This window comes from Chamaea fasciata, unplaced genomic scaffold (genome assembly GCF_029207755.1).
Source record: "Chamaea fasciata isolate MVZ Bird 193981 ecotype frontalis unplaced genomic scaffold, bChaFas1.0.hap1 SCAF_1, whole genome shotgun sequence".
In the NCBI taxonomy this organism is placed as follows: Eukaryota; Metazoa; Chordata; class Aves; order Passeriformes; family Sylviidae; genus Chamaea; species Chamaea fasciata.
The window spans coordinates 109337927-109363893 of record NW_027094086.1 but is presented as its reverse complement, the minus strand read 5'-3'; the positions used below and the strand labels follow the sequence as shown (position 1 = coordinate 109363893).

Genomic DNA, 25967 nt, shown 5'->3' with positions numbered 1-25967 from the left:
TAAGGCATTAACAGCAGCATTATTTTCAGTATGTGGACTTGGAAAAAGTTGGAGATGTTTGACATCCACAAATACCCACAAATACCAAAAAGCATCAAGCTGTTCTGAAAAAAAAAATCTCTCAAAGCAGGTGCTAAGACTGTAGTCACTGCAGCTCAACATAGCAGTCTTGCCACAGCCAAGCCCCCAGTGACAGGGGCACAGATTTCACTTCTTTAAAAGAATCAAATCCCTCACATTCATTCGCAATCCTTCCTGACAATTCCTTCAGGTCATCCTGACAGCAGGTTGCAGAGCTCACTGACAAAAGACCCACTGCACTAAAGTAGGAAATAAGCACTAAGTACAGCCTTGCACATAAAGAGCAGCTGCTTTCCTGTTCTCTCTGACCTGGAGACACCATGGCTCAGGTGCCCTGTCCCTTCCCCAAGCAGCAAAAGGTTAGTTCTGCTCAGCCCGGACTGACTCTCCAGGTTGCACAGGGCTTAAATGCTTGCAGCTCAGTCTTGGATCTGCAACCAACACTGATGGAAACCCTTTCTAGAAAACAGTATTCAGCAGCTAAAAAATAAACATAAAATACACCCTTGCCTTCAAAACAAAAAAAGAGGTAAATTAAATAAACTTCAGTGTTACATGTATTTTTCCAGACAACGCCACTGATCCTGTGCAACTGGATGCTGTGGTTTTCTGTTCAAACAGAAATTTTAGTAGTAATTCCAGCTACTTAAATACAGCTCTTCAGGTTCCATGAGAACACTTCTGTCCAGACTAGAACAGTGCACTCACATACATGAAGTTCAGTAAACACAGACCCAGACCCTACTGCTACTGAAAAGGTCAAAGACTTTGTCAAATATTGTAGCTGTCTGACTAAAAGCATTTTCAGCTGCCAGAAACTGAAGTCTTTGTCTGGCTCTGGTTCCTGTCACAGACTCAAACAGGGAACATGGTCAAAAAAAACTTCACCTCTTGGGTAACAGAACTGTGTCTACAGCTGCTGAGCAGCTTCATTAGCACTCAAGCTGGCAGCAACAGCACCTGTAATCTATAGAAATAATTTATTACACCCTCTGTTAGTACAAAAATTTACAAGCCAGTTCCTTTTGTCCGGTTTCCCTCTTCCCTTCCAACAGAAAATACCAAAAGATGAAAAAATAATGTAAACATCTAAGTCCATTACTATATGGGAGATGCAATGGAATTCTCATCAACTGGTATTTTCCCCACAGCACACAGATAAAAGATGTGATAAGCGTTTTAAAAATTATTTCTTAACTATTATAATACAACTGTGTCCACAGACAGAATTACTAGTCTAGTCATGGGATAGTTTGGACACATTAAAGTATGTTTTGGATTAATTCTTGCCATATTTTTATGCTACTGGTAACCAAAGTAATCTTTCCTACAAGCATTACTGCAAATTTATTTTAATCTCAGGACAAGTTAGAAGTGAAACTCAAAGCTTTTAATTTTTTGGGCAAGAATGTAAAAATATAAATATTAATTTTAAAATGTAGAAATTAAGAACAGAGAATATGCTTAGTGTATTCTGGATCGCTTGACTCTGCTCATTTCTCCCAATGCTTTTCTTTTCTGGGATAACCCGATTCCAAGATCTGAGTTATTCTGAAGATAAGACTCAGCTTCTGGCAGGCAGTAAGACTCCATAGGGGGAGGTGGATCCTTCAGTAAAGAAAGAAAAAAATAGTGGGTCAGCTCAACAAGGGTAGCTTCTGAGAGAACAGAAACAGCTCATTAAGTTGTCTAAAACTGAAAATAACTAAATAAACATTACACACCTACATTTTAAATACATTTTGTGAGCACCTCCCTACCCTGCAAGAGACCCCACTGCCAGCACCAGAACAAGTCATGTTAGAGCATAAATTTGAGGCCACAGATCAAAGCCCTCAGCACAGGCACTTTGTGGCCACAATTCCTGGCATGACTGGTGGAGCAGCCAATCCCTGCAGGGGGCTGGGGCAGTGTGGCAGGTGGGGAGCCCTGGGTGTGCCCACCTGGATGAGATAGTCAGCGATGTACTCGGGTTTGAGGCAGTTCACTCCCTGGGCTGCTGCCTCTGCCACGTTCACCCTGGAGTCATCTGGCTTCAGCTTGCTGAAGTCAGCAAAGAGGTGAGTTGCTTCTTTAAAGAGAGGTGCAGAATGGCCAGAAAACACCTACAGACAAAACACGACCCACCAAAACTGAGTTATGTTTCTTCCCCAAGACAAATGCAGTTCATGACCTCTAACTTCACTCATCAAACTAACAGAAGCCAGTGGGAAATCAAATACCATTTACAGCTGCATTCTGTACCATCACATACCTGTCCAAAAGGGTGATCCTTGCCATCAGAGCAGGACACACAAACTCTATCCTCAGTTCCCACCAGCACTACTGACTTGTGTAACCTCAGACAAGCTGCTCTGCCCGACCACTTGCAAAGTGAAGATGACAAAGCTTTTTCCTCCCACCTTTTGACCATGTCTCAGCTACCCCGTGTAAGCAATTTTGTTCACTAAGACCTTTTACTCACATGAAAAATGCCCAGCACAGAGTTAAACAAAAAGAAAAAAAAATAATTAAACAATCATATCTGTATTTCATTATTTTTTTCAAACAACTACATACTTTTGCTCCTCCCGATTGAAGAAGGCGCCTGAATCCTGCTTCCTTGGTTTGATCAACGTTCAGGATCACTTTCCAGCCGCTGAAAGCTCCCTAGATAAATGACAATTCAGTCAAAAGTATGCTGGTACTTAAAAAGTATGAAGATTTAATGGGTCTATAATGTATCCCTTTTGAGAATAGCCATCAGATGAAGACTTGCAATTACCTAGTTTTGCCCTTAAGTATGCATGCCAGAAAAAAACCCCCACAGAACATACAGCCACTGGGCCACAATCAGCAGCTTGCCACCCAGCCCCCTCTAAGGAAAGACCCTTGCAGAGAGTATGCTTTCCAGAACACCAGACAGGGCAAGAAATTTATCTTAAAAAAACCACAGTTACTTGGAAACATTTTCCCCCATCCCCCAGCATGCAGTTGGTTACAGTAACAGCAGAGAGGGCCAACTGGTTGCTTCCTACAAACACTCAGTGTGGTTTCCACAAGGGCATGGAGGATTTGTTACAAGCGTTCCTTTTAAAAAGGTTACTGTAAAACACACACCAGGTTTTTCCTGCCATAATTGAAACATCAGCTTTTAATGAATCCTCAACTGCAGTGCTTGATTTGAGAGGAGTTGAAAGACTTTGGGAGTCCAAGCCTCACTTCCAAAAATCTCATTGAAAGACTATGAAACCAGTAACCAGTTTTAGTTTCCGAGCAGAGCTGAGTTAGGTTAGCTCTCCCGTCAGAGCTCGGAAGAATAAACATCAACTTCCTGGCTGAGGGACATTTACATACATAAGTAGCCACATTCCAGCCTTGCAAAACATGAACACTGGCTCAGAAGAGACCGAGACTTTTAATATGCCATCACAGAAACTTCTTTAAAAAACACAATTACTTAACTAGAATATATCAAGCCAAGACATTTTCTTCTTGATAACAAGACAGGTTACCTTCCCCTGACAGTGAAGTTTTTAGTTTCTTGGTGACAATCCCTGTCCTGTCCCTCCCCATTGTACAACTTACATTACAAGAGTATTTATATACCTCAACAATACCCGTTTCTTGCCTCCCTTTATGAATTTTTTTCCTCCACCTCATGGCTGCCAGTGCAAGTTTCTTCTGGTTTACATTGATTCCAGACAAAACATTAAGTACAGACTGACTTCCCCACTCATAGTCTTCTTCCTGAAACAACCACGAGCTTGAATTACAAAGCAGTCCTGCCAACTTTACCAGCAGAAAAATATGTTTTAAAAACCCACACCAAATAAAAAATAAAAAACCCTGAAACAAATCCCATCTCACTCGAGCTATATATAAGTACTTTATCTAGCCGAAACAGCTCTAGGTAAAATTAGAGATATGGCTCTTAATTGCACATATTTATCTAAATTAACTCATGTTTTCTGTGACATCAAGTCTTGTACACAATGTGATTGCTCTTGCAAGTTACATCTACAGCAGAATTCAACAGCAGGACAAAACAACTCACTACACTGGATACCACTGATTATATTTCTGCACAGTTTTCCAAAAAAAAAAATTACTTTTAATACACATAATGCAGTCTACAGGATTACTGCAGTTAGTCTGGTCAATGTAAAAGAACTGTCTGACCCAAGAGTACTGCAAAATTAACAATTAGGAAGGCATCAGAAGAGACAGAGTTAAAAAATATTTACATACATGGTTACAGAATAAAATTATTTAAAAATAATATATGTTCATCTATTGAAACAATCAAGTTTTTATTCCTGGTTTAACAAGAGCCACGTAAATTTAGCTGGCAATAGTGAGAATTTACCAAAAGGTATTCAAAGACTCAATTTTAAGAAGAAATTACAAAAATCTAAGTATTTCATTTATCTTATATCAGGAGTTTGGTGCAGGACTAGACAAAGCTGGCCAGATAAAGCTGGCCAAAAACTTCTCAGATTTTGGATTCTCTGAAACTCCCATGGCTTGGGCACTCTAATCCAGCAACTGGTTTTGAGAAGTTGTCTTTTCCTAGTAGTGCAAAACAAAAATAAATGCAAAGAAGTAAAACACACTCATGTGCTAGTGATAGGGTCACATGCCTGAACAAAGCAGCCAGCTCCTCTACACGCCTCCAGGTAGGAACGATGAAGCACCCACTTCCCAGCTGCCATCGAGGCCAAGAATTTTTCATTCCGAAGAGGATGTCCCACAACAATGTGTGTGCAACTCGGATCAAAGTACTGTTTCTCAAGTACTGTTCCACCTTGAATTGAGGAATGAATTGGATTCAAATTAGCTAAGTGTCATGCTGCACACGGAAAGGATCAACTCAATGTGAGAATTATTTGAATTCAGACGAAAATTCAGCTCAGATTTACATTGAGACTATTATTGAAATGACATGGGCGGAAGCTGCTAGGCAGGGAGAGCAGTCAGGAAAGAGTGGCTCTTTAAAATGCCACAGCAACACGGACAGGAAGGACAGACACCAGAAGAGAGCCCATCCTGGGCACTCCCAACAGTAAAGAATGAGGCTGTTGTAAAGACAGCTAAAAGAAAACTATCAGAAGACAAAACCATTGCTGTTTAATGGCAAAGCTGATCACTCACATAATAGTAATACTATATTCAAAGAATTGCTCACAAGCACAGAAAGTCACAAATTTGAGACCTCAAATCTGATGAGTCACTAACAGAAGCCCTTTCTTTCTCCCAACAAGCCACAGCTGAGCAGACAGATACAGACACATACAATTCTTTGCATTTTACAAATATCTGGTACCTAATTCCTCAATCAGATGGCAGTAATCAAATCTTTCTTGAGGATTAAGAGAAGACAGCTGAAATCTACGGAGTTTTTCTGTTTGTTCATCAGCCTTCTCGTCTTCACTAACGACCTAGAAATACAGTAACAGATTTTGAAAATATGACAGAACAATTCGGTTGGCAGCTGACTATTTCTCTGCCAAATACTCTGTGTTATTTATATATTAAGTTTTCTTTTAGCCAGGAAAAGCAGAACCAAACCTGTCAAAAAGCTTGGATCTTATCAAATTATCCTTAGGCTCCTGCTTGAACTCTTGGTTCCCCATTTCTTCAGGGCACAGCTGAATTAATCTGTCTTAACAAGTAATCCTTCATTCACATCCATGGAATGCCAAGTTGAACACATGAAGAAATCAGCATTGATCTATCCCACTGCCTTGTTCCTTCACTTTCTATCAAGTTGGGATACTATATTCTTTGAGGGCCTTTCCACTAACATGACACATTCTGCCTCTGAAGACACAGCTGCTGAAAACTTTGAGCATCAAGTGACACACTGCAGGTGAGACTATAAGCCCATTTTCCTTTCCCTTTCCAAGTTCACACTAAAAAAGAATTTTAAACCAGGTTTTGGCAGAAAAATAATTTGCCATTTGCACCTAAACATAAAATTCCAGACACTACCAAAGAAACAAAGGCCTATTTTTTTTTTCCATCATCCTAACATGGCTGGAGAAGTTCCAAATAGTACACATAGTAATTCTTCACTCCAAAGCCTGCCTTAGCATTCCAGCACAAAGCTATGGGACAAAAAGCTTTATTTGTCTAAAAAAACAAGCTTTATTTTTTTTGAGCAAATACTATTTGTTCAAAATCTCAAAGAAGGGTAAGTATTGAAAAGAACAGAAAAAAGAAACTAGAACAGAACTGCACAAAAGTAATCCACCTCAAGATTTTAAATGCAGATCTGCACATCTTATATTTATCATCAAAATCAAAACAGTATTACTGCATCTCTCAGAAGACAAATCGTCATAAATATTTTTTCATTTGACAAACCTTTTCTTTGGGCTCTGGTGCCACAGGAGGGTTAGCCAGGGGGAAAGCAATGCTGGGGGCCTGTGGAGTAGGAATCAAGTTATCCTTAATTGGCGTTTCAGGATCTCTACATATGGGATTCTTCAGACTTTCAATCACATCTCCATCCCCAGCCTCAGGAACAGCTGTAAGAGTAATGTGGTGTTGCATGACTTGCATTTGGAAGAATATGATTATGTACAAAGTAAAAGATATAATAAAAAATCCTCACAATTGCTGCTACAACACATACAGTTATATTTCATCTGTCTTCCATAAAGATGCTCCTCCTTATACTACAAACCACCAAGCGCAATATTGCAATCATGTCCCTGAATACCTTGCTTTTAAAAAAATACCTGAAAACCTCAAATTATTTTTTTTTGCTAAACTGCACTGATTTGGTCGAACCAAAAATCAGTTGAATGGAATGATCTAATTTTCTTCAACCTCCTCTAGGACAAGGTCAGTTTTCAGGAAGACTGCTGCCACAGAAACTCTACAAGAAGATTGAGGGAAGGACTTGGTGGCAGCAGGGAGAGAGAAATAAAGGATTCCACTATCTCAGAACAGAAAGAAAGCAAAACAGATGAAAAAACATCTTGTTTTGGCACAAAAGGTATGTTGCTTCCTTAGTCCTAGCAAGACTTTAGACTTCAAGAAGAACAGGGAACATAAGTAAAGTATCTTTACCAAATCCTGACCCAAGCATGTCCATCAGCAACTTGACACATCTTGATTTTTTGGGTCCATGAGTTAATCTTGTGCCCCAATTTTTCACATATAAATATTTCCACTAGAATGGAAAAGATTTTGCTCATGATATACTCACTTGAATTCCACTATACTTACGTGAGGCGTTACCTGGAAACCAGCTGTGGTTCAAAAAAAGAAAAAACCCAAAACAACTTGGAAAATTTTATGAAGATTTACAAGTTGTTTTCTTTTTTTGCAGCCACAGCAGTCTATTTTTAGACAAGCACTACCTTGGTGTTAGACCACAAATGATTGGGAAAGCTTCTCTTTAAAAAACAGCAACACATACTGGAACTCAAAGATGTGAAATTGTAGTTTTGGCATTTGAGAAGTGCCAACAATGCTTGCTTTTTTTTAAGTAGAACTCAAATGCTACTGTATTTTAAAAGTCCCAAAGACCTAGTGGATGCTGTTGCACAGAACAAGGATATTGCATTTCTAATTTTACCTATACCAGCCAACTCTGCATCAGGTACAGATCCTTTGTGGGCAGACTCATCCACGTTCTTATTGGTGTTACTCTGACCTTGCTCAAGGTACTGAGAAGGACTATTAGGCCACTGAAGGTTGCTGACAAGTCTTGCTCTCTCCTCCCTCGCAGTAGGATCGTCCCAAATGATCTGCTCACTCTGGGATGGCTCTGTGTTTATATCTGCCAGTGACTGGCGGGACTGCCTAAGGAAAAACCACAGATACCTTACAGACTCATTGTACAGGAGACTTCCATTCTAGAAGGCAATGTGTTAATGATCAATTCAACTGCAGCACCCAAGTGACCTCATTATTAGAAATTATGGTTGGGAAAGGGGAAAATTTCAGTATAGAAGCTATTCTAGCATCCTGGCTTTATGAATCTAAACGTCAGCATGGCTGAAAACGGGCACCCAAAATACCAGTAGATATTTTTTATTAATAAGTTATTATAAAATCAGCACACTTTACTCTTTATTAAGCCTATTTATTTGCAAATAAGCATCAAGCTAAATGAATAATTTTGCAAGGGTTCCATTACTGTCTTACTGCACATCAGTGTTGATGGAGTTCAAATCCTATTCTCCATTTGGAGTGAAAAGAAAAATAAAAGAGAAGAAACATTCACAGAGGTGCTTTGCAGGAATGCCTACTACTTCTTTATGACCTATATAAGCATTCATATACACTTTCTTCAAAATCTTTAAGAATACTAAGGAATCTGAAGAGAAAGAAAATAAGCCAGTTCAAAACCTGAACATTAAAACCAATCATGCTATTCTGTTTCTTTTAAAAAAGAAAAGACACCCTACCCCTATGGATTCAAACAACATTCTGACTTTACCTAGCACATCCAGTTAAAGATTCTGAATTGCACGAGAAGCAACTCAAGCACACCAGTAGAAACAGACAACACATCAGAAAACCCTGGAGACCTATTCAAATTTCAATGAATGTCTAAATACATGCAAGAACAAAACAAGATACATTTAAAACCAAATCCATACCTTAGAGCTTCCAAGACCCTACTGCGGCCATTTTGCACAGACCGTGTGCTATCAGGAGTGGCTGGAGAACCATCAAAGCTGCTCCTGGAAAGGGATCCTCTTTGCCCTTGTGGTTTCACTAGTGATGTGGCAGACATGAGTTCCTGCAGCTGCCTTTGGAAGTTCTCCCTCATTTCTAGTGCTTGGGTTAAAACTTAAGAGAAGAAACAGAACTCATAATATCACAACTCTTATACTGTAACAAGTGGAAAGTGAACAACTGCTCACTGTTTCATTGAAAACTGAAATTCCAGTCAACCTCCCTTCTCTACCAGGACAAAGATGATACATTAAAAGAGGAAAAGCACTTGGATAAGAATATCAAGGAAAACTACATATGTCCTAAGTCACTGTCTTGGTTTGGGAAAAACAAGACAGTCACCTATCCTTAGACACAAGGAGAAATCTCCATTCCGCTCACTTCTGTATCTCTTCTCACAATCTAACTTAGATCCACAATTCTTCCATAACACTTTTATTTACATAATATATACACCAAAACAAAAATCTGTCACACTAAGGATGAACTTCAGTGTTTTAAAAACAAAGAAATGCCAATTAAGTATCTTCCAATGAATGATCACGATTTTCTTGTGGACTGTCAAGATGTTTAAAATAAGAGGAAAACCCTTTCCTGGCATCCAGCAGCAATATAAGCTAGCTGTACTTGACTGTATATGAACATGCTACCTAAAGTTTCCAGATCTCAGCATTCAACACCTGGAACTGCAAAGACTCACATTTATAGCTAGGTAGTCCATAAATATTCTGAAAACAGCGATTGACATTTACCTCCTTTGGATTCACTTGCTGCAATTTGTTCTTCCCCTACAATAACTGTTTCCTTTATTTGGTCGGTAGTTACATCATCTTCAGCATCATCTTCATCCTCTGGAATAATCTAAAACCAATGAAGACACGTAGATTTGTCAAACACCAATTTTGTTTTGCTTTTTTAACCATGTCTGATAGTTGTATAAATTCTGAAGATCATTAATCTTGCCTTAGAGTAAATCTAACCTTTCTCCTACTGCAATGACAGCAGTACAGTGAACAGTAGCATGGGTGACAACTCCTATTCTGCAGTCTTAATGTCTACTAAAGCAAGTTCACACCTTGCATCTCATTACCTAAAAGAAAAGACATCTACCCTTACAAGTTTGGAAAGCAAATCCTGAAATACCGGTGTCTTCCTTCATCACCATAGAAGGAGAATATTATAAATGCAGAAAAACCTAAAGGAACACCTGCAATAGCTACTATTAATCACTAGCTAAACCTGACTCAGGACATTGCTGAATGAGTATCACTGTTTTTATTACTATGTTAATATAGCTATTAACTGGATTCCTGGAACATGCATTCTTGTCACACATCATACCTCATTTTCTTCTGCTGGTTTTCCAGTTGAAAGAGGTTTACTGAAGGAGGAGGAGAGCCTGATGTCTTGAACTGTACTGATGTCCAGGCTCATTTTGGGATTATAAGTGTGAGGAAAGAGAGATTCAGGAAGCCGTTTACATTCTCGGGCACTCTGTAACAACATCAGTTAATAAGAGAAAGATGAGGAATTGATTGAGACAAATTTCACACCTAAACATAAAAAAGTACAATAAAAAAACTGTCAAAAGAAGTACTTCACACAAGGGGAAAAAAGTGGTTGCCATTCTGGGAAAAATGTAGCAGAAGTGTTCAGCGGAAGAGAATTTATTCTCTGCTTATGGAGAAAAAGGTAAATGTACATCAGTGAAAAGAGATCACTCAATTTATTAAATCAAAACAGGATGCAAACCATCAGTCCATATAGACGTTTAGTATAAATGCATACAGAAAATCCACTGCCATATAACTGGTTTTAAGCCTCCATTTCCCTTTAGTTTTAAATAAGGAACAAAACAAGTTTCATACCTCTAAAAGCCAATGTTCTGAAACAATATGTATACCCCGTTCTTTAACAGATTTGTACTCCTTATTGTTATCATTCTGTCCTCCCTTATAGACGAAATGTGTTACTGTTTCATCAAAGTACCATCTGGAAAAGAGAACAAAAGACAACTTGAAGATGAAATTTCTATCAAAAATTATCGTAAATCCAGCTCAGAAATCGCCCTATCTCTTGTTCAGGTTAAAGTAGTTTTGCCTATTTCATTATGCCTCAATAAACAATAAGCCCACTTTCTTTGCCAGAAAAGACAGCATTCAGTTTCATGATAGCACATCTTCAATGTGTTTTGAAAGCATTCCTGAAGAAAATAAAACTAAATAGGATGAACATATGGGAAGTAGGGGTTTTGATTTATCATTTGTTTTTATTTAAGTGGAATTTTAAAACAGCTTCTGATAAGAATGTGCGATCCAGGATAAGAGCTTTTTCTTTTGTTGTCATACTGAACTGCAAGTGAAATAATGATCCTTGCAGCTCAAATAAACAAAAATGAGGACTGTTAATTTTTAAACTGAAAAAAACAAGTATTTGCTATCTAATCCAAGTTTCTTCAGCATTTCTAAGGTAGTACCAAACATAAGGGTAACTTCCTTCACACCATGTATAATACCACTTATATAAAGGTCAGCAACAAAACATATAAATCAGATTTAGTGGAGGTAGAATTCTGTCTTAAATCAAAAATGTTAATTTGTAGTTTCTCTTCATGACATCCTATTTTTCCTAAGCTTTTCTAAGAATACTGACTTAGCCGTTCTGACAATCTAGAAAATAATTTGTTTTGAGCCAGGGAGAAACACACACAAATTCACGTTAGATTCAAAATGTAAAATAAAAAGCAAATGTTAAACCATCCAAAAGCTAAACTTCTTCAAACCAAAGGAGAAAAAAATATCAGCAATTCAAGAAGACTTCTGGACAAACAGTCTTTCTGAGATGAATTTACAAAGAACACAGGGACTGGGGAAGTGGCAGGGAAAAATGGCCTTATTTCACATTACAAGTGGATGACTTGTCATGTTGTTTAGGATGATGAAATCTAATGTTTAGCTGTAGCAAAAGGCAGATTAGGATGCAAAGACTCAAAGTTATCAGAATTCACATCAGTGCAAAAGCTCAGAAGCCATTGTACTGGCTGTTACCTGTAGTCTGCTCCAAGAGAAGCTGCTACTGCATTCAGCTCCCTTTGCCTATTACCAAGTTTTTTACTAACATATATAACAGCATCAGCTAGAGGCTTGGGCTCTTCTTCCTGGTGAAGAAGCAGGGATAAAAACAGGAGAGTCACAATTGGAAGGCTTATATATCAATAACAAAAGTACTTCAATATTCAGTGAAGCATATAGTAAAATATACAGTGACAACAAAAGTAAGATAAACACACTTCCTCTATTTTTGATGTTCCCCTATCCATGCTCAAACGCCAGCATTAGTAACATATCATGCACCAGGAATGACAGGACAAAAGATTCAGCCAGTCTCCCTAGAACATATTCTACTCCTTTCATCACGGGCTGAACACTGAAATTAAGGAATTATCAAGCCTGATGCTACTGAAGTATTTCACTGTAGAGGAGTGAGAGAAGTAAGACTAAGGAGCTACAAAACAAGAAGTAGCAGCCTTCCCTTTCCAAAGGTCATTAGCTTTCTTGTCCCTCCTCAACAGTAAACAGTGCACTAACATGACAAGCAATACATAAATCCTCCCTTTCCTCCTACACCTTTTTGTTTTCTCTCACTTTTCTTCTATTGAGCACAGAGGAAAGCATGAAGACACATGCGTTAATAAAGAACTCTAAAATTTAGTCCAAGGCAAAATATCTAACCGTTCAGCTGGAACCTGAGAACTTCTTAAAGGTGGTATCTCATTCCAATACTACAGTCTAAATTGGTACACATTTATATGCCATGTTACTTAGCAACTAATTAATATTCAAGACAGTAGCACAGATAGTAGAAAAAGGCTTGAAAATTCTTTGCCTTCCATAAAGAAATTCCTCTATCTTACATGCCTTTAACTGTCATTGAAGAACACATAACCATATGAGTTTGTATTCAAACTGATCACAAATAACAATTCACAAATTCCTTTGTAACTTAAATCACAAAAGATAGAGCTTCTTCTTAATTAAGCCATGCTCCAGCAACTAAATCCCCAAATTTCCTACCACCTCCTGCTGTGCAGCAGCCAACTGAGGGCTGGCAGTAAGAGCTGCTGCGTGTGTTGTGCTGCTCGCCAGTGCCAGTTTCAAGTTTCTGCCAATGACTTCAGAGAGAGGTGTACTCAATTTCCTGGTTCTTTGCTCAGGACCTCTAGGAGTTTCCAGAGCTTCCAGAGCATCCTACCAAAGAAAAAAAAAGAAACTGAGTGACTTTCATGAACAAGTTACAAAATTCTCACTCTAGTGCAAGTTTTACAATTACAGTAGGACTTCATACTCCTAATCCAGGACAGTTTACTACAGGAACAGCTACCAAGTGCAACTGTAGTGCCACTGCATAAAAGCTGTACAAGGCAAACCCAATCCCAGAGTCTGCAGAAGCAAAGCAAGCAGACAACAGTTTATTAATCACTCTGTTCACTGTCATCACTGAGAACTGCCCTCAGTGGAAAAGCCAGTGACCAAACCCAGGTATTCCTAACCCCAACCAGCTACTTCAATGTACTCACACCTTGCCCCTTGTGTGATTCTATCTGCACCCTTAAAATACCATTTCACACTGTCTTTTTTTATATAAAAAGAGAAATTTGGTCTAGAATATCTTGCTTCCAAAAATTATCACAGACTTCATGAAGCAGAACTAGCTAGAGAGAACACTGGATTCTTCTACGTTTGCAACATGTTTTGTCCTATTGTGGGCAGAGGGATTAAAAAAGAAAACAGAAAACCCCGCACAACAGAACAGACAACCCACAAACAACCCCCTCCAAAAAACCTAACAGTTCTGCAGGGATTCAATGCATTGATCTTTCAGTTAAGACCTTCAATGTTAAAAAAAACCCTGAAGCCTTCCAAAGCACACCTGAGTCATTCAGGAGTTGTTTAAGTGCAGATACTCCCTAAGTGTCAGGGGGTATTTCTGCTGCATTTTCTAGCCTACTGTGGCCTTCAGAATAAGACACTGAACCCAAAACCGCACACATTTTTCAGCTTGCAGTAACAGATTTGTAATTGCTCTAAAGCTATTACATTAAAACATGCCATCAAAGCAGCATTTCATCAGAAAATGCAAACACTTGTTTCCAAATACCTGGAGCAAGTTTAAGGTGCCTTGTCAAATTTATCAGTCTCTAGAAGTGAAGAACACAGACTGGATACTGTCTGAGGTGTAGGACACACAAGCATATGATGCAATAAGCACAAAGGAGCTTTGCTAAGGACATTACACCACTATTCATTAAATTTAGTCCGCAGGCCATTAACTAAATCATATAAATAAAAGAGCCAGTTTTCCTGGCTTTATCCAAAAGGGAAAGTCTGTAGGTGAACAGCATAAAAATAGGTAAAAGTACAGGGTTTTGTGCTGTTTTAAGCTGATGCACATCTTAAACAGTACTGGCCACACAAACTAAAAAGTTTGCAAGAATCACCTTTACATCAAAAGAAGGCTTGAACAACTTGTCATTGGAAAGAAACTTTGATGGTGTGTCAAGATTTAAAGATGGTTCTTTCTGGAGTGGTCCCCCATGTGTAACAGGAGTTGTCTTCCCAGTATGATGAGAGATTACAGCTTGGAAAGCTTTACTCTGGAACCTGTTGATATCAAGAGGGGTCACAGATCCTTTTTTTCCAGCTTCAAGGAGATGAGTAGGCTGTTCTGAATCATGAGATTTAACAGTTGCTGGTGTCTTGCTAAGCTGAGTAATGAAGCTCTCTGTATCTTCAAAACAAACAAAGAAAACATAAGCAAGTAAACTGTTTTTTTGTTTGAACACAGATCCCACACACTCTTAAACAACAACCATGAAGAACTGAAGAGAGGGGCATCAAATCATTGCAGACTAACAAGTCTGAAGTACTAAGATGGATCTCTCATCAATTGCCATGCAAGCTACAGAGCAGCATACATGCCAAAAAAGACAAAGTTGACACACTGAACTTGAATCCCAACTGACTGATAACCATAAGACCCCACTAGCTCCACCAGATTTGCAGCAACTACACAGTATCATTTCTGCAATCACAAGTCAACAGCAGGAAAAAATATGGTTGCATGTAAAATCTGGTCTAATGGAAAGTGTTCCTGTCCACGGCACGGGGTTGGAATTAGATGATCTTTAAGGTCCCTTCAAACCAATCAACAATTCTGTCTTATTATTTGGAAAAATATCTTTTAGCTCTAATACTTCGAAGGTGTCAGGAAAGAAAACTTCATCCCACCTGCCTTCTTTATCGTGAACAATAAAATGGCACAATCACATCCCCTAACTTGCTAAGAACCAACCTTCAGCCTCTGCATTTTCAACCAAGAACTTGCTTTCATCTGCCTTCTTTCCTGTCCTTGCAGACTGCAAAAGCCAGGCTACAGTGACTGCTGGCAAATTCCACTTCTTCGCCGCTTCATACTTGGAGCCGTTAGGTACTCTCACCACAAGATGGGTGCTGGCAAACATTCCTTTTTTCACGCTGGCTTTCCGCACAAAGAATTCTTGGACTCTACAATTAGATTGATAAAACATTCATTTAGTCATAAACAACATTAACCCAGGGCATGTTTATACAATTATTAATTATATTCTCACAACAGAATAAGAACCAATAGAAGTAGATATTTAAGGCAATCCAGTTTGCATTTTACAGCCTAACTTGGAGAGAAGAAAAAACTCCAAAAATACCCTCCCAAAAACCCCCAAACCACAACAACAAAAACATAACACAGCAAGGTTTTGCTTTTACCACCACTGAAAACAGTATTTCTCATACTCAGCAATCCTCCAGCAATATTCCCTTTTCAAATCATACACTTGCCTAACATTCTTCAGCAAGATGAATGGAACAGGCTTGCTTCCCTTCCGCAGTCAACAAGCATCATTTCCAAATGAACAACAGTTTTCTTTATATATCAGTTTTTCTCTTATCATCAAGGACACAATCTTGCAAAAAGATGCCAGGATTGAGAACTCATCAGCAAAGAATTTAGTTCAAACAGGCTGCAAACCAGATCAAATGATACTTGCTCTAGCTACACAATTTTGCCATGTCATGACTAAACATGTTTTTCTTAAATTTTTCAAAGATCCTGGTGAACTCTAAGCAAATAGGGCACCATTTCTTAGGAGCTGCGATAATGAATGGGGTTCACCATGCTTATGAGGCTGAGCCAGATAGTACTGAAGTGGTCCTTTCCTAGACAACCAAAGAGCAACCTGGAAGGCCACATCTGAAAACCTGACTTTCATTGATCAGAGCAATTGCAAGAGCAGAGTAAAAAGTTGCTGAGACTCAGTTACTGGGAAATAAACAAGTGAGCATATTCTGGTAGAAAATAGACTGTGTGAGCACTGACCATATTTCCTTAAAAGAGAGCAAAATGAAAGACCTACATAATGATGTCTCATTGTTTCAGCACAAGGTTTTGTAAATGAATGGAACTCAAAAGAGCTTTAACTCCAATATATGTAAAGAAGAAACAAAATGCATAATGGCAGCACATTGGCTCTTTAAGAACAAGGAGAAACTGACAGAAGTACCTGGCTCCCAGCAGTCCTGCCAGATAAACAAGAGAATCTCTCTCTGCGCCCGTGAACTGGCTAAAAGAAAGAACACAATCTTCCAGAGGGGTAGCTCCTTCCATTACCAGGACTGGTCTGAAAAGTGGATTGGATTGAAGATCTAAAAGGGCCTGCTGTTCCACACATGTTATCTTCAAGAAGGTGAAAGACACAAAAATGTAAATCAAGCCAAACAGTAACAAAGCCAACAAGATTTCAGCAACTCTACAACAGCATTTACGGACTTAACAATGAGCAAACCTGCTTCCATTATCACACCTGAGACAAATTATTTCCCATTGGATCAGACAAACTGTTTTTTAGACCATGTCTATTTTGTCAAGTTTGACATACTGAAGCATTATTCAGAACTTTTCAGTTACTAAAGTTCCAACCCTGCAGGTACCCATAAAACTGGAGTTTTCCAGTTCAGTGCATGATCTGAGGGTCTGTATAGATTTACTTCACAGGAAGTTACCTAATACTGAAAATTACTAACAACAAGTAGACTATATCATGTGCCTGCTCTTGCTAAATATAGTTACTATTCTTTGACTTTTAAGCTCTCAAATGCCTGCTTTAAGCTCTTCTGTCACAAATTTTAAAAAAGCTATAAAAAGCATGAAACAAATAAAAATATCAAATCATTATTAGTCAACTAGCACCTTCTACAGTTCATTTAGACAGAATGCTGTCAGACCTCATATAAACCTGGATCATGACAATGCAGTCCTATTTAATGGTCCTGTGGAAAATGGAGTGAAACAGGTAAGACACCCTACAGATGCAGAGGCTTTAATGAAGGCTTTCGTTTAGCACATTTCAAATGAAATGAGGCTAATATCTCAGTATCTTCTTTATATTTAAGCCATTAACAACTGCATTCTGAAAGACAAATTTCTAATAGAGATACCTGTTTATTTGGGAATGGAAAAAGTGTAACTCCCTTACCAGCCACGTATTTGTGACGACGTCACCAACAGTTGCCTTCACGGTGCACCCTAATAAAGGTACCACAGCATAGTCTGCAATGGTTCTGCCTTGTGGTGGCAGAACTTCGCCAGCATTCTCCTTTATAATATCTGCAATGCAGGACTCGTCCTCTTCACCAAAACCCAGAAGAAGAAATCTCTTCCTGAAAAACAAGCCTCCTTCACCCAGTGCAGAAGACTCTGCCAAAGACCCGTTACAGACAGAAGGCTGATTCTCTCCTTGGGCAGCAGAATTAGTAACATCACTGAAGGTTCTGGATGTTAGTTTTTCAACTTCATCTGAAAGGTTAAAGAAAAACAAAAAAAGAACCATGCATAATAAGTGTTTGATAAGAACATCAAAGACAACCCAAAACACTTCCATTAAGAAATTACAGGATTGTGCTGTTTTCAGCCAGGTTTTTGTTAAAACCTGTTCTATATAGGCCTATTTAAATTTGAGTTCTGAAACACAAAGTAGAAGTTAACACACTGCGGATAAATTTTTAATAAGCAGATTCTGCAAGCTCAAATGGTAATTATGAGCAGTTAAACTTTCTACAGTATGCTGAGCCTAGAACATACCTAGTGTAGAATAGTCATTTGCATATTGAGAGAGGAAGTCATCTTCAGCAGCTTTCTGGTGCTTTATAATGTTCACAGCATCTTTCTTCAAGAGACTGGGTTTTTTGGAAAAAATTGACTTCATTCCAGGTTGTTCTAAAATTGGATTTTCTAACAGCTGGTAGTTTAGAGGGATATAGTGCTCCACTGGACATAGACAACCTTTACCAAATGACTCCAGCAACCACTTTGCTGTCACAATATGAGGCCTATAAAATAAAATGTTATACGAACAAGTTACAGCAGGTTTCAGACCAAAAAAAAACAGTACACACACACACACACACACACACACACACACACAGAGTCTGTACTCTAATACTAAGCAAGCTTTGGACAATTTACAACCCTCAAAAGACTTTAATTCTTTCAGTCCGAGAACAGAGCATTTCATAATTAATTTCTATAACAGAAATTATACCTGCCCCTGCTGCATTGCCAAGTTTTTCCTCCCCAATGTACTAATACACATTAACACCTCTTTCCACCAATAAGAACACTTGCATTTCTACACGCTGAGGTCGCCCATGGCTACCCAAAGACACAGTACTGAAAAGCACATGTGGACATACTTATTACCACTAGCTGTAGGTCTTCTCATTTAAATCAAGAGCTACTTAATATTTTCAAACCAATATGTGATTTCAAAGACTCATACAATGGTTTGCAAGGAAACTTAAAGATCATCTCATTCCAACCCCCCTGCCATGAGCAGGGGACACCTTTGACTAGACTAGGTTGCTCAAAGGTCCATCCAACCTGCCCTTGGACACTTACAGGGATAGGGCACCACAGCTTCTCCGGGCAACCAGAGAAGCCTCACCACCCTCACAGTAAAGAATTTCTTTCTAATATCTAAACTAAACCTCCCCTCTTTCAGTTTAAGGCTATTCCCCCTTGTCCTGTCTCTACATGTCCTTGCCAGAAGTTCCTCTCCAGCTCCCTTGTAGGGTCCCTTCAGGTACTGAAAGGCCACAATTAGGTCACCCCAAAGTCTCCTCAACCTAATCCTCTCAGCCTATCCTCATAGGAGAGGTGTTCCATGCCTCTGACCCTCTTGGTGGCCCTTTCCTGAACTCATGCCAACAGTTTGATGCATTTTCTGTGCTGGGGACCCCAGAGGTGGTAGGAGAAACAAAATTATGTGTAACTAGACCTTAAGCAATACAGTTATCACAACCTGTGTGCCATCTCGTCCAAGAAGTGTTTCAGCTCATCGTTATTTTCCCCCACAATGACATGAGTAACATCTTCATTAAGCTGATTAAATCGAACGCCACCACCGCAATTAATAAGCCTTCTCATCTTGTCCAACTTCCTGCCACTGAAGCCACAGAGATAGATCTACACAGAGAACAGAGCAACAAATAAAGCCTTAAAAATGGAAAGAAAAAACAAAAAAGAAAGAAAACCAAAAAAAAAAATAAAGTAGAATGTTTTGGTATAATATGTTTCAACTGCTGAAGAACACAGGAAGTAGTGCTGCAGCTTTTGAGAAGCAGAAAAAAAGTTAAGTATCTATAAAGATTTATTTATCTCTGCAGATTAATCTAGCAAAACTTCAATATTTACTAATGGAATGAACCCCTGAAATCACATAAACAAAAAAAAAAACAACAACCCAAATCAACAGACACACTAATTCTAGAACTCATTCATTCTACTGTTTAAATACAGATGCCTATAAATATAAACTTTTATACTTCTACTACATACTTAGTACAATTATACTCACACACACAGATAGGCAGGCACACATACAAACACACAAAAGCACGTGGACACAAAATAAATCTGGTACTTGTTAAAGACCACAGACACCATTTACTCAAGCAGAAAGTGCCAGTGCTTCACCATAGCCGCTTTCACATTGTTAGAACTGAACATTTCAAAGTATACACTGTTAAACATACTCGACACCCATCTAACAAGTCTTCAGGGGCTTGAAAAGAACTTATGTCAAAGTTTTCCAGCTCATCAGAAGGAGGATCCAGTCTGCTGCTCATAGCTGAACTACATGCAGTTTCATTAACACCACTCAGATTGATATTGGAAATGCGGCTGACGTCTGAAAGGGTGTGATCTTTAAATAAAAATAAAATCAAAAAAGAGGCATTAGATTTGGCTCAGCTCTCTCTGTTGCTTCACTAAAGAAAATACAAACTTGCCACTTATGATTTTGTGGTGCTATAAAGAAATGTCAAGTTAGAAGAACGAAAAATACTAGGTAAGCAAAACCTTTGCTAAACCAAGGGGTTTCTTCACACACAGATTGAGTATCATCTTACTAGGAGGAGTGCCGTTACGTGTTCTGTTTATTTCCTAAAAGATGGCACCTATGACACAGCAGCCTATGAGACTGCTGTTACTCCAGTTTTATGGCCATCTAGTAGAAATACTTTTAAAATTAAACACAATTCTATTGTAGAGAAATCAACCCTAATTTAAGAGGAGTCAGTATCAGGTAGATGCACATTAAAGCTGGCTGTATCCTTCACGCTAATATGTGTGTTTACAAAATACTTTTGATTGTTCTTCTATTATTAGCATGGAATAAATAAAAACAAGTATATAAAAAAAATAAAATAGACAAGATTAATAAAAACTTATTTGTTTCCCCCCCACCCCTAAAACTGCCATGACAGACACTTGTTTTGAACTGTAAATGTATGAACAGTTGTGCTTTTGTAGGACTTAAAGACATACACCACTGGTTCTAAAGCAGACAACTGTACACCTAATTCAAGTTCACTTTTTTAACAATCATCCACATGCCTCAAGTCTACGCACATTGGAATAGTCAATGTGCATAAAAGCAACCTGTAATGTTTTAAGCTTAAGCTGAATCTAGAACCCAAACTGTCAAACCACTGTTTATAAAAGCAAGCACTTTACTCAACTCAAAATAGTTCTTCCTCCTTAATACAAATGTTTCCTACCTTATTGAAACACATTTTAAAATATCTTACTTACTAGGAGGCTTGGCGGTGTCATTTGTAGGTGTTGAAGTACTGGGTGCATTACTCAGTTTTGATCCAGCCTCTATTTTATACATGGTCTCATCCTGACAGAAGCCTTTCTTGATGCTGTCAGAAAACCACTGCACAGACACACAGTGCACATTCCACTTTTTGGCACATTCATACTTCTGACCTTACAGATGTAAACAAAGGTTTTTTTAAAAAATGTCATAATCATTAAAAGGCTTAAGCATCAAACAGTGATTGCTGAAAGACGGCTGGACACTGAGAAAATTTAGAAATCCAAATAACTGATTTTAATGGACAAATTATCTTATATTATTAGACTCTTGATAAGTTGCTTATGCTGTAATTAAAGTAGAAAAATCTCATGGATGGTTAATTCATGGTACGACAAGGCATTAAAGAAATAAAAAAGGAAGAAAGGCTTTAAAGCTTTCAAGCACACACACACACACCAAAAAAAAAAAGGTCAAAAAGCCACAGCATATTTCACTGTAGGCAAAGAGAGGGAAATCAGGGAAAAAAAGAAAACCCTTCCTTTCTTCTCACAATAAAACGAAAATCCTTTCATCTTTCCAAGAGGAAGGAAAAAGAGGTTTATTTTATCTTAGTAGGGAATTTGGAAGGCACAAAGAATAATCAGTTAAAAACATCAAGCCACAATCCAATTTCAATCATGGTACAAATTAAGTCCTATCCCGCTCTCCCAAAAAAAAGTTTCCCTTTTTTAATCTCCTCTAGGATTCTCCCTTTTCATTTCTTTAAACACCACCTATATCTCTGGCTTTTTTCCCTCTTTTGTTTTTCTTCTCATGTCTTTACAGTAAATCAAAGGTGCCCTGTGTTACTCTTTCCATCAAGAGTGATTCCCTAAAGACAAGCAGTAAGAGCAACACTGAAGCAGACACAGAGGCAGCTCAAGCTCCTGTGCTTACACACATTCACACTTTTTCAATGCCAGAAGTGAGAACAGCATTTATTCTGTCAGTTTTACCTTTTGGCTCTTGAACTATGAGGTGAGTGCACTCGTTCATCTTGAGCTGCCCTGTGTACTGCCCGCCGTGCTCAGCAGTGAGGCGCTGCACTTCTTTCCTGTCCGAGCTGCTCAAGCCAGTGACACAAATCGTGCAGCCAAGGAACACAGGACAAGCGTAGTCCTCCATGTTCACATCTGTGTACCTCATGATGCTACAGGAATGAAAGAGAGAAAGTACTTGTTCTACAAGTAAAACCAACCAGGAGAAGAAATTATTCTGTTCATAAAAATTACCATTACTCAAAACAAAATAAGGTCTGGTTTTTTCATACCCTTGCTGAGACTTATCCCACAATGTCTTAACCCAAGAGGGAAGCAAAATAGGTTTCTTCAGGGAAGCAGCGACCAAGTATTTCTTGCTGCCAACTTCTCCAGCTATAAGATGAGTTACTGACACGTTGAGGTCTCTGTATACACATCCACCCATCATTTGCACATATTTATGGACTTCTTCCTGTATGGGGAAAAAAAATAGTGAAAACTATCAGGAGGAAAAAAGAACATATGTGACTGTCATGTTCACCTTACACCAAAAACATGGATTTCAATTGTCCATGATTTCCCCTGAAAACTGTTCAAAAATACTAAACAGATAAATATGAAAGCCATAAAAACATAAATATAATTTCCATTTTTCTTGCACTTATGATAAGATGAACATAATATATACCCTAAATAAAAACACGACAGTTACACTGTAGGAGCAAAATTTTGCAGATGGTTGACATTTTAGGCACTATTAGAAAAAAGGTATCAGAATAAATATAAACATATATAATCGTATTTGAGTTGTATTAATACATGAATAAACTACACATAGTCTACAAGGTACAGAAGAGTTGATGGATCTAGACACAGGCACAACAAGACATTTATGCTCTGACTGCTGCCTTCGTAAAGAGCCATGCATAGCAAATATCCATGAGAACCAGCTGAACAATCTATCCTTGGGAAGGCCTTACCCTCACGTCCTTCTCCAGGCTGGTGCAGGACACGGTGACATCGGCCATGGTCATGTTGTACACAGGATACTCAGCTCTGGGGACACACCGCTGCGACTGCATGCAGTACAGAACTACCTGTGGTCCAACAATCCTACAGCCAAGCTGCAATACAGTAACAGGAAAAGCACAAAGAAAATAAGCAGAGGGTACACTGGCATCAGGAAGGCTTTCCTTGTGACTGAATTCTAAGAAAGGCAGGGACCTTGCCTGTCCTCCACCTTTTCCTCTAGCATCTCCAGGTAACTGACAGTTTTGTTTTCACTTTCAGTTCTGGATTTTCTGTACAATCCTTGCAGATTTTCTGGCCTCAGTAAAAGCAGCTGATGCTATGGCTATGGCCAAAGAATTCCAGCTAGCCTCACTTTGTCTACTAGAAAATTCCTTGCAGATCAAACCAAATCCTGTTTATCAGGAGATAAACAGTGTAAGAACCAGCTTAGGGACTCCAGCAGAATCAGAACGGGCCATACCGTTTACTTTTCCAAATGTTTGAAAACAATCATTATGCTTTGCTGCCCACTTTCTTCCCTAAATACATGATGAAGTTCACTCTACTACACCCAGTGCAGGACAGAACACGCAGGATGTAAGCATGGACATGAGCGCTTCTAAAAAGGAAAGAACAGAGCTCAAAGTAAGTTGATGGGTGTTGTACCTTTTTGAGATGATTGAAACCCACGCCTCTGAACGGATCACAAATGTAAAGTGATTTATCATTTTCTTTTATATTGAGTACTGTTTCTTCTTCAAGGATCTGGAGATGTTCTTCTGACTGGAATTCTTTTATAGACTGCAGATAAACGATGCATACAACATTTACTTAATTAGCAAATAATTGATAGAGAGGCAATCCTGTGCAAACTACCCAAGTGCACATCCTTGAAACAGCTCACAACAAAGCTACCTTGCAAACACTGGTATTGGCAAAAGAAAGGGCTAAAACATCTCATAGGTGTCCCCCTCATTCTTTTGAGTCTTCACACTATTCTGACTTAAATATTTGGTACAGAAGCTTTCAGGATCTGATCCTGCCATATGGTGCCTTTGGCTCCCACTAACCTCCCAAGGTGTAAAACAGTGCACAGCGTCCTTCCAAAGTCTGTGCTTAGATGAGTGACCACCATCCAGGCCTTCCAGGCTACATGTCCCTTTCCTACATGCCACCGGGTTTTGAAATTGAAGCTGCATGAAGTTCTCCAACAAAACTGTTCTTGTTCAACAAGCTTCATCACACACTAAGCATCCCTGCTATAGAAACAGCTTGATTTCCAAGAGTACACATGTAAGTTAGATTATTGTAAGGCACATGCGGCTAACTCAGACACAGAAATCACATGCCAGTTCACCAGGCTCACACAGGTGCCCAAACCCACTTACCTCAAGAGCTTTAGAAAAATACTCCGAACTCCCGGAAGACTTTATGAACTTCACAAAAAACGGATCCTTACTACTTCTCATCCTTCAACTAAGAAGCAAAACCCAGTGAGCGCCCTGACATTCCCGCCGCAGCCCAGAAAACCTCTGTCCCCTGTCCCTGTCCCCGCCGGGCCACGGGCCCAGCACACGCCGCCCGGCCTCGGCGGCACCGATTTCAAACGGGGACGAAGGGGCGGGGACTGGCCGGCCCCCAACCGAGAGGCCCCTTCCCCACGTGAAGACCCCTTGACCACCGGGAGGCGCGATACCCACGGGGCCCAAGGCCCGCACGGAAGGGTCGCTGCTGGACAGCGGGTGCCCGGCGTCCCCAACCCCCGCAACGCCGGCCCCGCCGCAGCCCCTCACCCGCGCGGGAAAGCGGCACTGCTGGCACTGCGCAGGCGCGGGGCGGGGCCTGCACGTGGAGGCGGGGCCGGTCTGGGGGCGGGGCTTTTGCGTCGCCGCAGCGGCAGGGTGGGGCTGAGGGGGCGGGGCTCCGGCGGATGTGGGCGGGGCGGGAGCGGAGGTTCCGCGTGGCTGCGCGCCCGCGCTCCGCCCGCAGGGGGCGCTGGGAGCGCGAGTGTGGGAGCGGGCGGGGGGAGGGAGAGACGGGAGGGGAACTTAGGAAATCACGGGGGGATAACGGGTTGGGGCGGACGTAAAAAGAGCGTCTTGTTCCAGCCTCCCCTGCCATGGGCAGGGACACATCCCACTGAATACCCTATACCCTATCCTGGCACTAAACACTGCCAGGCATGAGGCATCCACAACCTTCTTGGGCAACCTGCTCCTCACCACTGTCACAGGAAACAATTTCTGCCTCATTCTAACCTAAATGTACCCTCTTTCAGTTTGTGCCCATTACTCTTTGTCCTATCACTGCAGTTCCTGATGAAGAGTCCCCCTCTGGCTTTCCTGCAGGCCCCCTTCAGATACTGGGTATTGGGTTTGCAAGGCCTGGTTTTTGGTAGCTGTGGGGATACAGGGGTGGATTCTTTGAGCAGCTGCTAGAAGCTTCCTCCATGTCCAGCAGAGCCAACCATTGGCAGCTCCAAAGGTGGACTGGGACAATTAGAAATGGTGGTAATGCCTCTGTGATTATATATTTAAGAAGAAAGTCAATAAAAATGTTGTTGCTCTGTGGTAATTGTGGGTGGCCAGAGAAGAGCGGAGTGATCTGAGTTTTTCATCAACTGTCACCCCCAAGTCTTTCTTCACAGGGCCGCTCTCAGTCGCTTCTACACCCAACCTGGAGCTGTGTCTGGCATTATCATGACCCAGGTTAGGACCTTCACTTTCATTCTTGCAGCTCATAGCTTCCAAGCTGTGGGCAAGAACATCAAATGCTCTCCTTCCAGAGCAAGGTCTGGAATCCTGTACTGCACTCTTGGCCTCTGCCTGCATCATGACACGGTGACCCTGCCTATGCATCCAATGGACCTCCATTCCATTCCTAGTGACCACAGTGGCTTGCTGCTCTTTGCGTAGTACTGATAATGCCTGTACTGGAGGGAGTCATTCTATTAGAAGTTTTTCTTAGGAATAGATCACAGC

General features: G+C 40.0%; 1 protein-coding gene across 1 annotated transcript; it reads right to left on the bottom strand.

Moving 5' to 3' along the window:
* Nucleotides 1-1039: 1039 nt before the first annotated feature.
* TOPBP1 (DNA topoisomerase II binding protein 1) lies at nt 1040-24772 on the bottom strand. Its single transcript, XM_066193223.1, has 27 exons — nt 24375-24772; nt 23653-23787; nt 22956-23099; nt 22266-22447; nt 21952-22145; nt 20947-21126; nt 19887-20056; nt 19154-19317; nt 17935-18182; nt 17330-17649; nt 16358-16530; nt 15112-15323; nt 14258-14547; nt 12834-13007; nt 11808-11917; nt 10629-10752; nt 10102-10254; nt 9513-9621; nt 8682-8874; nt 7652-7878; nt 6430-6593; nt 5387-5501; nt 4704-4867; nt 3670-3810; nt 2641-2730; nt 2025-2186; nt 1040-1689 (listed from the first exon to the last, which is right to left on the bottom strand). The coding sequence occupies exons 1-27, from the start codon at nt 24453-24455 to the stop codon at nt 1546-1548; spliced, it is 4563 nt and encodes a 1520-aa protein (XP_066049320.1). The 5' UTR covers nt 24456-24772; the 3' UTR covers nt 1040-1545.
* Between the last annotated feature and the right edge of the window lie 1195 nt (nt 24773-25967).

What these genes read in the sequence shown, in the direction of transcription:
- TOPBP1 (XM_066193223.1), bottom strand. Translation starts at nt 24,455, where the DNA reads ATGAGAAGTAGTAAGGATCCGTTTTTTGTGAAGTTCATAAAGTCTTCC. An exon ending in TTGGACGAGATGGCACACAG is followed by an intron (nt 18,183 to 19,153) that starts GTTGTGATAACT and finishes TTTATTTTATAG; the next exon opens with GCCTCATATTGTGACAGCAA. An exon ending in TCGCTGACTATCTCATCCAG is followed by an intron (nt 1,690 to 2,024) that starts GTGGGCACACCC and finishes TCTTTACTGAAG; the next exon opens with GATCCACCTCCCCCTATGGA.